The sequence below is a fragment of the Saimiri boliviensis genome, chromosome 9, assembly GCF_048565385.1.
Source record: "Saimiri boliviensis isolate mSaiBol1 chromosome 9, mSaiBol1.pri, whole genome shotgun sequence".
In the NCBI taxonomy this organism is placed as follows: domain Eukaryota; kingdom Metazoa; phylum Chordata; class Mammalia; order Primates; family Cebidae; genus Saimiri; species Saimiri boliviensis.
In genome coordinates this window covers 58,481,926-58,493,618 of record NC_133457.1, presented here as the reverse complement: position 1 = coordinate 58,493,618, position 11,693 = coordinate 58,481,926, and the positions used below count along the sequence as shown (strand labels likewise).

The 11,693-nt window shown below is 43.7% G+C and overlaps 1 protein-coding gene across 4 annotated transcripts in view; it reads right to left on the bottom strand.

Moving 5' to 3' along the window:
- Positions 1 to 633: 633 nt before the first annotated feature.
- The window catches only part of CNOT10 (CCR4-NOT transcription complex subunit 10), a 105,336-nt gene continuing 94,276 nt past the window's right edge, over positions 634 to 11,693 (bottom strand). For 3 of the 4 annotated variants that reach the window (XM_003930920.2, XM_074405928.1, XM_074405927.1), the window contains 5 exons: positions 9,919 to 10,049; positions 8,822 to 8,857; positions 8,513 to 8,640; positions 4,130 to 4,205; positions 634 to 1,043 (listed from right to left, as the gene is read on the bottom strand). In XM_003930920.2, coding sequence (XP_003930969.1) covers positions 889 to 1,043; positions 4,130 to 4,205; positions 8,513 to 8,640; positions 8,822 to 8,857; positions 9,919 to 10,049 — 526 coding nt within the window. In that variant the 3' untranslated portion in view covers positions 634 to 888. The other variant, XM_074405926.1, reaches the window with a different exon arrangement.

Sequence of the window (11,693 nt, the reverse complement as noted above, 5' to 3'; positions counted from 1 at the left end):
ATGTAGATTCAGCCAGTGTGCCTCCAAACTAGGGAAGTGAAGAGTATGACGTTAAGGAATACTCCTAAATGGCAAGCTTCCATGAATCTACCAAACACCATCTTAACTAGGGGGACACCCAATTTACTAGAGCAAATCTGCATTGTCTTTTGTTTGAGATAGGGTTTCACTCCGTCATTCAGACTGGAGTGCAGTGGTGCCATCATAGCTCACTGCAGCCTTGAATTCCTAGCCTCAAGCAATCCTCCCACCTCAGCCTCTGGAATAGCTAGGACTACTGGCATGGGCCACCATGTCTGGCTTTTAAAAATGTTGGTGAGGTGTGGTGGCTCACATCTGTAATCCCAGCACTTTGGGAGGCTGAGGCAGGTGAATCATGAGGTCAAGAGTTTGAGACCAGCCTGGCCTGACCAACATGGTGAAACCTCATCTCTACTAAAAATACGAAAATTAGCTGGGCGTGGTGGCAGATGCCAAACACATCAACTTGCTCTCCCTCCCCTTCACCCTCAGGTCAGCTTCTGGATTGGCTGTTGATCTATTGCTGATGTTCTTCTTTGTCAATTTTAAACATTAACACAAAACCTCAGATGCTAAAATACTCTAATAGTTCCAAGAAAAGACTGTAAAGCCTTCTGATAAAATCATGTTTTAATTGCCTGTGGCATATATTACATAATGGCTCAAGGTTAACAGTCTGGCTGAAATTAAAGAGAAACGGCTGATGATGAATTAGTAAATCCTTAATTTTAAGTAAAAAAGTCAGGGGTAGAATCGTCTCAAAATTAACAGCCTTCACCATCTTTTATTCATTCTGCTGTGATACAACTAAAATGGCCAGTAAATACTCCCCTGGGTCTCAGGTAACAGTTTTCCAAAAGCAAAGTATCACTTTCTCTGCACAGTGGTGAAAGCCGGCATTTGGATGGGCTGGATTGGGTGGACAGGCTGAAACACTGGCTTCTTTCTCACTTCAGAGTGTGTTTTCACTGCAGGGAGCAGCTGATTCCTTTTGATGATCTGTAAGGCCAGCTGAGTATTACCTATAAAAACACTTCCCGTTAAAAAACAGAGCACACAACGCAATACTACCACACACAAAGCAAGCCATGAGAATCCTGCTAGGGAGGTAAAAGATGATCTAGAAGAGCTGTCATCTGCAGCCTTGGCTGTACACTGGAATCCCATAAAGCCTCCATCTCATCCTCAGAAATTCCGATTTAAGTGATGTAGGTATTTAAGTGATGTAGGCCTGGGCAACGGAATTTTTAAAAGCTTCCCAGTGATTCTGGGAAGGTACAGGCCAGTTAGAGAACTTGTAATAGGTGAGCTGTATAAAAGAAACAATCAGCTGGGAGTAATGGCTTACGCCTGTAGCACTTTGGGAAGCCGAGTGGGGCAGATCACCCGAGCTCAGGATTTTGAGGCTAGCTGCTTGGGTAACATAGCTAACCCCACACCACCCACCGCCCACCCCTACCCTGCCCGCCTTGTGGAGCTGAGGCAGGAGGAATGCTTGAACCTGGGAGGCCAAGGCTACAGTGAACCGAGATCATACCACTACACTCTAACCTGGCAAAGTGAGACCCTGTCTCAAAACAAACAAAAACCAATGAAACAATCTAGGGCAATGCACTAACCCTAATCACATCTTTAGGAGGCTAAGGCTGGCTGGGTGCCAGGCACTTAAAACCCCTTCTTCAGCTACTAAAAAAAGGGGAGGCTTGTAAGAGTTCCCAAGGTCAAGAAGGAGGTATGCCTTAGAACACTACTTTTTTGTGTGTGTTTGTTTTGAGACAGTCTTGTTCTGTTGCCCATGCTGGAGTGCAGTGGGGTGATCATGGCTCACTGCAACCTCCACCTCCCAGGTTCAAGTGATTCTTCTGCCCCAGCCTCTAAAGAGTAGCTGGGATTACAGGCATAAGCCACTGTGACCAGCCTTTAAAATTTTTTTTTAAAGAGACAGGGTCTCACTATGTTATTCCAGCTGGAGTGCTGTTCACAGGAGCAATTACTGTACACTACTGCCTTGGACTCTTGGCCTTAAGCAATCCTCTTGCCTCAGCCACCAGAGTAGCTAGGACTCCATGGCTGTGACTTAGAACTGTCAGCATTTCTGTCCCTTCTAATCTCTCTCAATCATATCTTTTTTCTACTTCATGCTATTTAGGGCCAACAGCCTTTCTTCTAGTGAGATACATCTTAGAGACTGTATATGCCCTAAAGGCATGACCTGAATTTATGTTTGAATAAGTAATTCTCAGCAAGAATTGGCTTACTGTAAAACTTGTTAATGTCTGTTCAAAATACTACAGTATACAACTCGAAGCAACTGCATTCTAACTCAGGTTCTCAATTAGTCGTTTAGCTGCCTAGGAGAACAGTTAATAGGGATTAATTATAATTAAGTGTCAGAAGTTAAAATTCTATACTTTCTCAGATAAAATAAGCTTAACCCGTAAGGAGTAATTGTAGGATACCAAAAAATTCCTAACGATAGAAAGATTTATTATTGTATATATATTTTTTATTTTTATTTTTTAGAGGTGGAGTTTTGCTCTTCTTGTCCAGGCTGGAGAGCAATGGCATGATCACTGCTCACCACAACCTCCGCCTCCTAGGTTCAAGCGATTCTCCTGCCTTGGCCTCCCAAGTAGCTGGGAGTACAGGCATGCACCACCATGCCTGGCTAATTTTGTACTTTTAGTAGAGATGGGGTTTCTCCATGTTGGTCAGGTTGGTCTCAAACTCTCGACCTCAGGTGATCTGCCTGCCTCAGCCTCCCAAAGTGCTGAGATTACAGGTGTGAGCCACCGCGGTGGCCTATTATTAGTTTTTTAGACAAGGTCTCATTCTAGCATGATCTCAGCTCATTGCAGCCTTGACCTCCAGGAATCAAGTGTTCCTCCCATTTCAGCCTTCCAGGTAGCTGGAACTACAGGTGCACACCACCACACCCAGCTATTTTTTTTTTTTTTGAGATGGAGTCTAGCTCTGTCGCCCAGGCTGGAGTGCAGTGGCGCCATCTCAGCTCACTGCAACCTCCACCTCCTGGGTTCAAGCAATTCTCCTGCCTTAGCCTCCTGAATAGCTGGGATTATAGGCACCCACCACCATGCCCAGCTAATTTTTGTATTTTCAGTAGAGATGGTTTTACTGTATTGGCCAGGCTGGTCTCTAACCCTTGACCTCATGATCTGCCCACCTCGGCCTCCCAAACTGCTTGGATTACAAGCGGGAGCCACTGAAGCCAGCCTAATTTTTGTATTTTTTGTAGACAGGGTTTTGTCATGTTGCCCAGGCTGGTCTTGAACTCCTGGACTATGGCGACCAGTCCACCTCAGCCTCCCAAAGTGCTGGGATTATAGGCATGTACCACTGCGCCCAGTTCCTAACTATATTTATATGTAGAAGAATTTGATGGGTCAGCCACGCTGGCTCAAGCCTTAATCCCAGCACTTTGAGAGGCCATGGCAGATCACCTGAGGTAAGGAGTTCAAGACCGGCCTGGCCAACATGGTGAAACCTGTCTAAAAATAGAAAAATTAACCAGGCATGGTGGCAGGTGCTTGTAATCCCAGCTACTCAAGAGGCTGAGACAGGAGACTCTCTTGAACCTTGAATCTGGGAGGTGGAGGTTGCAGTGAGCTGAGACTGTGCCACTGCACTCTAGCATGGGTGACAGAGTGAGACTCCATCTCAAAAAAATTTGATGGGTCATATCTTCAAGGAAGGCAAAGTTTTGACTCTGAAGAGAAAAAACAGACATTAAAAACCTTAAGATTGGCTGGGAATGATAGCTTATACCTGCAATCCTAGCTACTAGGGAGGCTAAGATGGGAGGACTGCATGAGCCCATGAGTTTGGGAACAGCCAGGGCAACAAAGTGAGACCCCATCTCTACAAAAAATTTAAGGAATTAGTTGGGCTCAGTGGCATGTACCTGTAGTCCTAACTACTTTGGAGGCTGAGGTGGGAAGACTGCTTGAACCCAGGAGTTTGGAAGCTGCAGTGGGCTCTAACTGTGCCACTGCCCTCCAGCCTGGGCAACACAGTGAGATCCTGTCTCCCAACAGAAAAATCTTGGCTCTTAGAAGGGATACAGTCCTAACCAGAGAGAATTACTCACCATTCTGAAGTTCAAGGTAGACTGCCAGCAAGATGGCCTCAGGGGGCACCTCTTTAGGATGGATCATTGAAGCCGCCTTTGCTCAAAACAGAAAGACACCCATGAAAAACAAACAGCTTAAGAGATACACTCCAAGTACACCTGCCAACCAACAACAAGGCAACAAACTTATTCAAGCCCATTCCCACATGACTTCCTAGGGACTACCTGTTGTTCTGCTGTGATAAGCCTCAGCTCCCTTTGTCTTCAGACCTACCAATTAAGCTAGACATGTAGTACTCTGAATTTTGAGATGGGTGACTGGACACCCCGATATTATACTCTAGTTAACCGTCCAGGTCTGCTGGTGGCTCTTCACAACAGACACATATAGTTACATTTACTCAAAATCTGCATGCCCATTTGTTTTCCTAAGTAACATCTCAGTAAGCTGTAAGTTCTAAGTATCAGGAATAATAATTCAAACTTAAATAGTAATACAGAAAAAATGTACCACGTAGCATGTTTGATGTCCCCATTCTTAAGGACTGAAACGGTACAATTTAGTCCAATAAAATAATTTGCTAGTTTAGGCAACATGCTGCCCCTAGATCTGAGTAGGAGCCAGCAGTTTCTCTCAGTCCTGAGTAAAGGAAGCCTGGACTGCTTTGGACAAAAGTGCTGAAATTACAGGTTTATTTTCTCAGTCTGGGCCTCTTTGGGCTACAGCCAAAATCTTCCTCACTTTAATTATCAACTTGTATTTCCCCATCTAGTTTTAGTTGCTCATTGCTTCCAGACTGCTCTGCCTCTTCCCCTAATCTAATCAGATAATGGACTTCTACCAATGCTTATTGGCCAGAGGTGGGTATGGAGATAAGACAGGAACTTCCCCTGATAATAAACAAGCATGCAAATAACTAACAATAATCCAAACAAAGTTACCTAAATGCCAGGGATAAAGGCCAGTGAATGTGCTGTGAATATGGAGAGAAAGAAAGAAGTTTCTTTCAAATAGAGCTTTGGGGTAAGGGAGGCCTGTTTCAGTCCTTGTGAGGTAGATACTGCATAGGCAGAACATGGGGAGAAATGGTACTGAAGGTAGAAGCTTAAATGTGGGAGATGTTGGGGAGGACCAGAAATGTGCATTAGGTTGGTTTCTGGCAGCATTAGGAGAAATCCCAGACTAGTGAGTCTTGCCCAGAGCATGTACTTCGAAGAAGTTCCTCATGAATGAGGCGAGGAGGCTTTTATTTCTCTCGCCATACCACTGAGGAATAATAACTCTTTTCAGAAAATGAGATTTTATACTTCTAGTTCTAAAATTTCTAGGAAAGCTATATAGGCAAGCTCGTCTTTACACCATTTTGTGGATATTAAAATCTCTATTTTCTATCCAAGTGGCTAGTAACACATTTTATTTACCGTTCTTTGCATTGACCACAGTCTGAAGCTTTCTCTAAAATGTAAGAATTCAAGGCAACATCTGCATGAGATTTAATGGCGTTTTGCTTACTGGCTGTTCAGAATGGTTAGTGGTGGGCAGGCAACCTCGGAAACATCTACTCGGAGCCCTTTCCAACTCTTCACATCATTGTTCTTCCCTCCCAGGCAGGGTGGGCCTCCCAATTAACAAAGGTCCAGCCACTGGATTAACCTAAAAACCAAGGGACCAAAACAAAACCCCCTTCAGACCCCGAACCAGGCCTGACCCCATCTGTCTCTCCCAGCGTGGCAGCAGCCATGGCCACCTGCTGTCCGAGAACCTGAGCTGGACTGTACACACTGTAACTTGGATCAAAAGCCCTGTTTTGCTGTACTGACTGGGGTCTGGGGGCACTTTGAGAGGGGCTGTTCAACACCCTAGCCTTGCTACTGAAAAGAGTGAAACATTTTAACTCTTACCAGTTTAACTCATACACCATAATATCAAACACTGTTACCCTTGGACAGTCTGTCACTTTTCTGATTTGGGATCAGAAATGCCGACCAGATGCCACTAAGTTGACTAAATAGAATTTGTGTTATTTTCCACGTGGTAAAGCATCACAACTTCTAGGCACAACAAGGTTGCTTGCATAAGCAGGAACTTACGTGAAAGTCACATAGTCTTTTTATGAAAGCCACCCTATCTCCTGAGAAGAGGTTTAATTTCAACTTTGTTGCTGTGGCAAGCATGTGGGGATGTGGACCCTCTCATGCTGCTGGAGAATGTACCATTTGATACAAACTTTCTATGTTAGTCCTCTGACCATGCAATTCCCTTTTTAGGAAGCTCTCTCCTAACTGCAAAGGTCTACAGGGGCAAAGCTGTATCATGTCTGTTTATTTACAGTCTTATTCCCATGGCTTAGCTCAGAAGTAAGTGCTGAACAGATATTTGCTGAATGAATGTCCTTTTGAGGAATTCTTTCCAATTTTGTGAGATTCCTCTGGGGCTGCCAATGGTAGTACCCAGTCCCCTACTATAGGTATGGCTCCATGCCCATCACTGGTCCAGGGGATTGGCAGGTGACCTACTAAAGATATCCAATGAAACTCTTCCTGGAAGCTTCATGAGGCACCATTTCAGTGGCGGAATTCAGAAGTTTATTTTAGTTACATATTGCCAGCAGCTTTCTTTAGTGTGTATGGAGTTTCTCTAGTACTAGCTTTCTGAAAGGTGGACTTAATAATTAACTTTTATTTATTTATTTATTTATTTATTGAGACAGAGTTTCACTCTTGTTACCCAGGCTGGAGTGCAATGGCACGATCTCGGCTCACCACAACCTCTGCCTCCTGGGTTCAGGCAATTCTCCTGCCTCAACCTCCTGAGTAGCTGGGATTACAGGCACGCACCACCATGCCCAGCTAATGTTTTCTATTTTTAGTAGAGATGGGGTTTCACCATGTTGACCAGGATGGTCTCGATCTCTTGACTTCGTGATCCACCCGCCTCGGCCTCCCAAAATGCTGGGATTACAGGCTTAAGCCACCGCGCCCTGCTACTTATTTATTTTTTTAAGATGGGGTTTCACCATGATGTCCAGGCTGGTCTTGAACTCCTGACCTCAGGTGATCCACCCACCTCGGCCTCCCAAAGTGCTAGGATTACAGGCATGAGCCACCGCACCCGGCCAATAATTAACTTTTTGAAAACAGATTTACACAATTCAAAATTAAAAAGCATAAGAGTATACAGTGAAAAGTCTCTCATTCTATGCTTCAGCCATGTAGTATTCATCCTGCCACCTTTACAACTAATGATATAAGTTTCTTGGTGTGTCCTTTCAGAGATCTTTTATGCGTGTATACAAGATTATATAGAAACTGTTTCATACCGTGCTGTTTTCACTTTTCATTTAGTATGTCTTGGACTCTTTCCATTTTAGTACCTAGAGTTTAAAGCTGCATTGTCTTCAACTGTACAGATGTACCATTATTTATATAAATGATCTTTTAGACAGTTTTCCATCTTTTGGAATTTTAATCACTAAAATTGTCAATTTACTTTTTTTTTTTTTTTTGAGACACGGTCTCACTCTGGTTGCCCAGGCTGGTGTGCAGTGGCAGGATCTCAGCTCACTGTAGCCTCATTCTCCCAGGCTCAGGTGATCCTCCCACCTCAGTCTCCTGAGTACCTGGGACTACAAGAATGCGCCACCATACCTGGCTAATTTTTGGTATTTTTAGTAGAGACAGGGTCTCATTATGTTGCCCAGGTTGGTCTGAAACTCCTGGACTCAAGTGATCTGCCTGTCTTAGCCTCCCAGGGTGCTTTAATCAAGGTGTGGGCCACCGTGCCTGGCCCTAAGTTGCTTTTTATTCTGCTGATTTGAAATTAAAAAATTTTTTTTTTTTGAGACGGAGTCTGATACTGTCGCCCATGCTGAAGTACAGTGGCACAATCTCGGCTCACTACAACCTCTGCCTCCTGGGTTCAAGCAATTCTTCTGCAGCAGCCTCCTGAGTAGCTGGGATTACAGGTGCCTGCCAACAGGCCCAGCTAATTTTTTTTTTTTTTTTAACTGCTAACTTGCTATCCACATTTTTGTATTTTTACTAGAGAGGGGGTTTCACCATATTGGCCAGGCTGGTCTCAAATTCCCAACCTCGTGATCCACCCGCCCTGGCCTCCCAAAGTGCTGGGATTACAGGCATGAGCCACTGTGCCTGGCAAAAACATTTTTTTTTTTTTTTTTTAAAGTAAAATCATCAAGAAAACTCTCCATTAAGTGTCTAGGTTCATTTACAATGCTGATTAGTTGTTTACCTTGCAAGAATATTTTTAAATCTGGAAAGTAATATTCCAATGTTTAACAAACTGACCAGATGCCTCAAACAAAATAACAAAAAAACATAAACCTCAAAGTTGTGTTGGCTGCTTTAGAAGGTTTAGTTCCTCCCACTCTCTGGACTCACCTGGTGGAGACACTTTCGGGCTTTGTCATATTCGCTCCTGAGGCAGTAAGCGCTGCCAAGGTTGAACAGCATCACAGTCCTGGCAGAGTTGACGGAACTGGGGTAGCACTGAGGGGCCCGCTTCCCAGCTGGGGAAAAATAGTGTAGACACTGGTGAAGAGGCCATGCCACGGCAAGGGAGCAACCCAATCTATTGTCTTCAGGAGCCACTCAGTACAGCAGTAAGGCAGAAAAATGAACACAGAAGATTCAGTCTAAATTTTTGGGATGTAAGGCAGGCTACTTGTTAACACAAAACTTCTTACTTACAGGATTCCATTGCTTCATTTTCACCTTTGTCTGATCCTACGAAAACATGAAAATAAATCTGAGGGGCAGAACAACAGAGCATATATATATATTTTTTTTCCCTCAGGCTCAGAAGGTAGAGAGTATACTTTCTTTCTTTTTTTTTTTGAGATGGAGTTTTGCTCTTGTTGCCCAGGGTGGACTGCAATGGTGCAACTCACTGCAACCTTCGCCTCTGAAGTTCAAGTAATTTTCCTGCCTCAGCCTCCCAAGTAGCTGGGATTACAAGCAGGTAACACCATGCCCGGCTAATTTTGTATTTTTAGAACAGACAGGGTTTCACCATGTTGGTTAGGCTGGTCTCGAGTTCCTGACCTCTGGTGATCAGCCCACCTCAGCCTCCCAAAGTGTTGGGATTACAGGCGTGAGCCACTGTGCACTGCGGAGGGCATATTTTCTAAACTTTTTTTTATGATATGGACATCTCATATGAAGCAATTTATTTACTTTTCATGTAGTGGAGATTCCATTAAAAGATGTCAAAATGCTACCACCCACCACCACCTCAAACCTAAGCGCTAACCTTGAGTAAAGTAAATATCACATAGCTTTAATTATTTAAGAATTTAGCAATGATTTAAAACAAACTTTTCTTTCTTTCCTGTTTTTAAAATAGAGACAAGGTCTCACCAGGTTGCCCAGGCTGGTTTTGAACTCCTGGGCTCAGGTGCTCCTCTTGCCTTAGCCTCCCAAAGTGCTGGGATTATAGGCGTGAGCCACCGTGCCAGGCCTAAAACTGACTCTTGAATGCAACATTTTTATTCCCCTATGGATTGCAGAATCACTCCAAAGGAAAAGAAAAAATAGTATCAGAATGAAAATTAACCATTCTAACAGTACCAGACTTTCAAAAGTGAGAATTTAGACCATGTGATCACTAACTCTCAAGTCTACTTAGCAAAAAACTGCTACAAAGTAAGTACAGACAAAAATGTGGAAAGCCCAACAAAAACTTTCTTCTCTTTACCACCATGCCCTTAAGTTTTCACACATCCTGAATTAGGACAGGAAGGAAGTGGAAACAGCGATCAGTTCTGATCAAAGGTGTCCTCATTAACCTTGGTCCTGCTCATTTGAAGAGATCCCTAAGGAGACATCAGTGACATTCTCCGGATTCAAGTGAGTAATGGCATCAGATATTCTGTCGAGAGAGATGAGGGCTTCTGCGGCATATAAATGGCCCAAAAACCTAAAATGAGAAAACAGATTCCAAACTGAAAAGTGTAACATAACAAAAATACCCAATGTAAAATAATGCTGGGTATATTATGTTATAAAACATTGGATATATGTCTCATATTTTATGTCCTTAAATTGAAATCTAAATTTATTTAGGTAAAATGGGTCAATTGGCTGGGTGCAGTGGCTCATGCCTGTAATCCCAACACTTCGGGAGGCCTAGGTAGGTGGACTGCTTGAGCCCAGGAGTTTGAGACCAGCTTGGACAACATAGCAAAACCCTGTGTCTATGAAAAAAATACAAAAATTAGCTGGGTAGGAGGATCACTTAAGCCTGGGAGATAGAGACTGCAGTGAGCCATAATCATGCGACTGCTCTTGTGTGTAATCCCAGCACTTTGGGAGGCAGAAGTTTGAGGACTGCTTGAGCTCAGGAGTTCAAGGCTGCAGTAAGCTATCATTGTGCCACTGCACTCCAGCCTGGATGATGGAATGAGACTCTATCTCTAAAAAAAAAATGAATAAATAATACTATAACAATTTTCCTATTAGCTAGGTAAAACAAAGTATACGTATCAATTCAGAAAATAGTTCACAATTGGCAAATTTATGCTGTTCTATTGAGAGAGATCCAAGAATAGATGCCCACGTGTATAGCATGAGATCAGATTCCTCCAGTCTCTTGCTGCTGGAAGAGTCTAAAAGCACCAGAGTGCCAATCAGATTCAATCTGAAAGGTCTCTTGCTTTTCATACAATCTATTTTATGCCCACCAATGCCAGGTCAGACGCACATCCTCCTGGTTTACAAAACTGCTTCTTCTAGTCTCTTACTTCAAGCTATTTTCCTTATGATCACCTGATTGATTTTTTCAAAATTAAAATAGTCTCAGACATACTTCATCCCTATTAAAAATCTCTTTCTCTCTTTTTTTTTTTGAGATGGTGTTTCATTCTTGTTGTCCAGGCTGTAGTGCAGTGGCGTGATCTTGGCTCACTGCAACCTCCGCCTCCCTGGGTTCAAGCAATTCTCCTGCCTCAGCCTTTTGAGTAGCTGGGATTATAGGCACCCACCACCGTGTCTAGCTAATTTTGTATCTTTAGTAGAGACGGGTTTCGCCACGTTGGTCAGGCTGGTCTGGAACTCCCGACTTCAGGTGATCCACCCACCTCCACTTCCCAAAGTGCTGGGATTACAGGTGTGAGCCACCATGCCCAGCCAAGATTTGTTTTTCAATAAATAAACAGCCAGTAACTTCAAATATTTTCTGTACTGTCTTTATTTGTTTTTCTGAGACAGGGTCTCACTCTGTCACCTAGGCTGGCGTGCAGTGGTGCAATAATGGCTGAGAGCAGCCTCTAACCTACTGGGTTGAAGCGATCCTCCTGCCTCAGCCTCCCAAATAGCTGGGACTACAGGTGCACAACACTACGCCTGGTTAATTTTTAAAATTTTATCTATCTATCTATGAATGAGATGGAGTCTCACTCTGTTGCCCAGGCTGGAGTACAGTAGTGAGATCTCGGCTTACTGCAACCTCTGCCTCCCGGGTTCAAGAGATTCTCCTGCCTCAGCCTCCCGAGTAGCTGGGATTACAGGTGTGTGCCATCATGCCCAGCTAATTTTTATATTTTGAGTAGAGACAGGGTTTCGC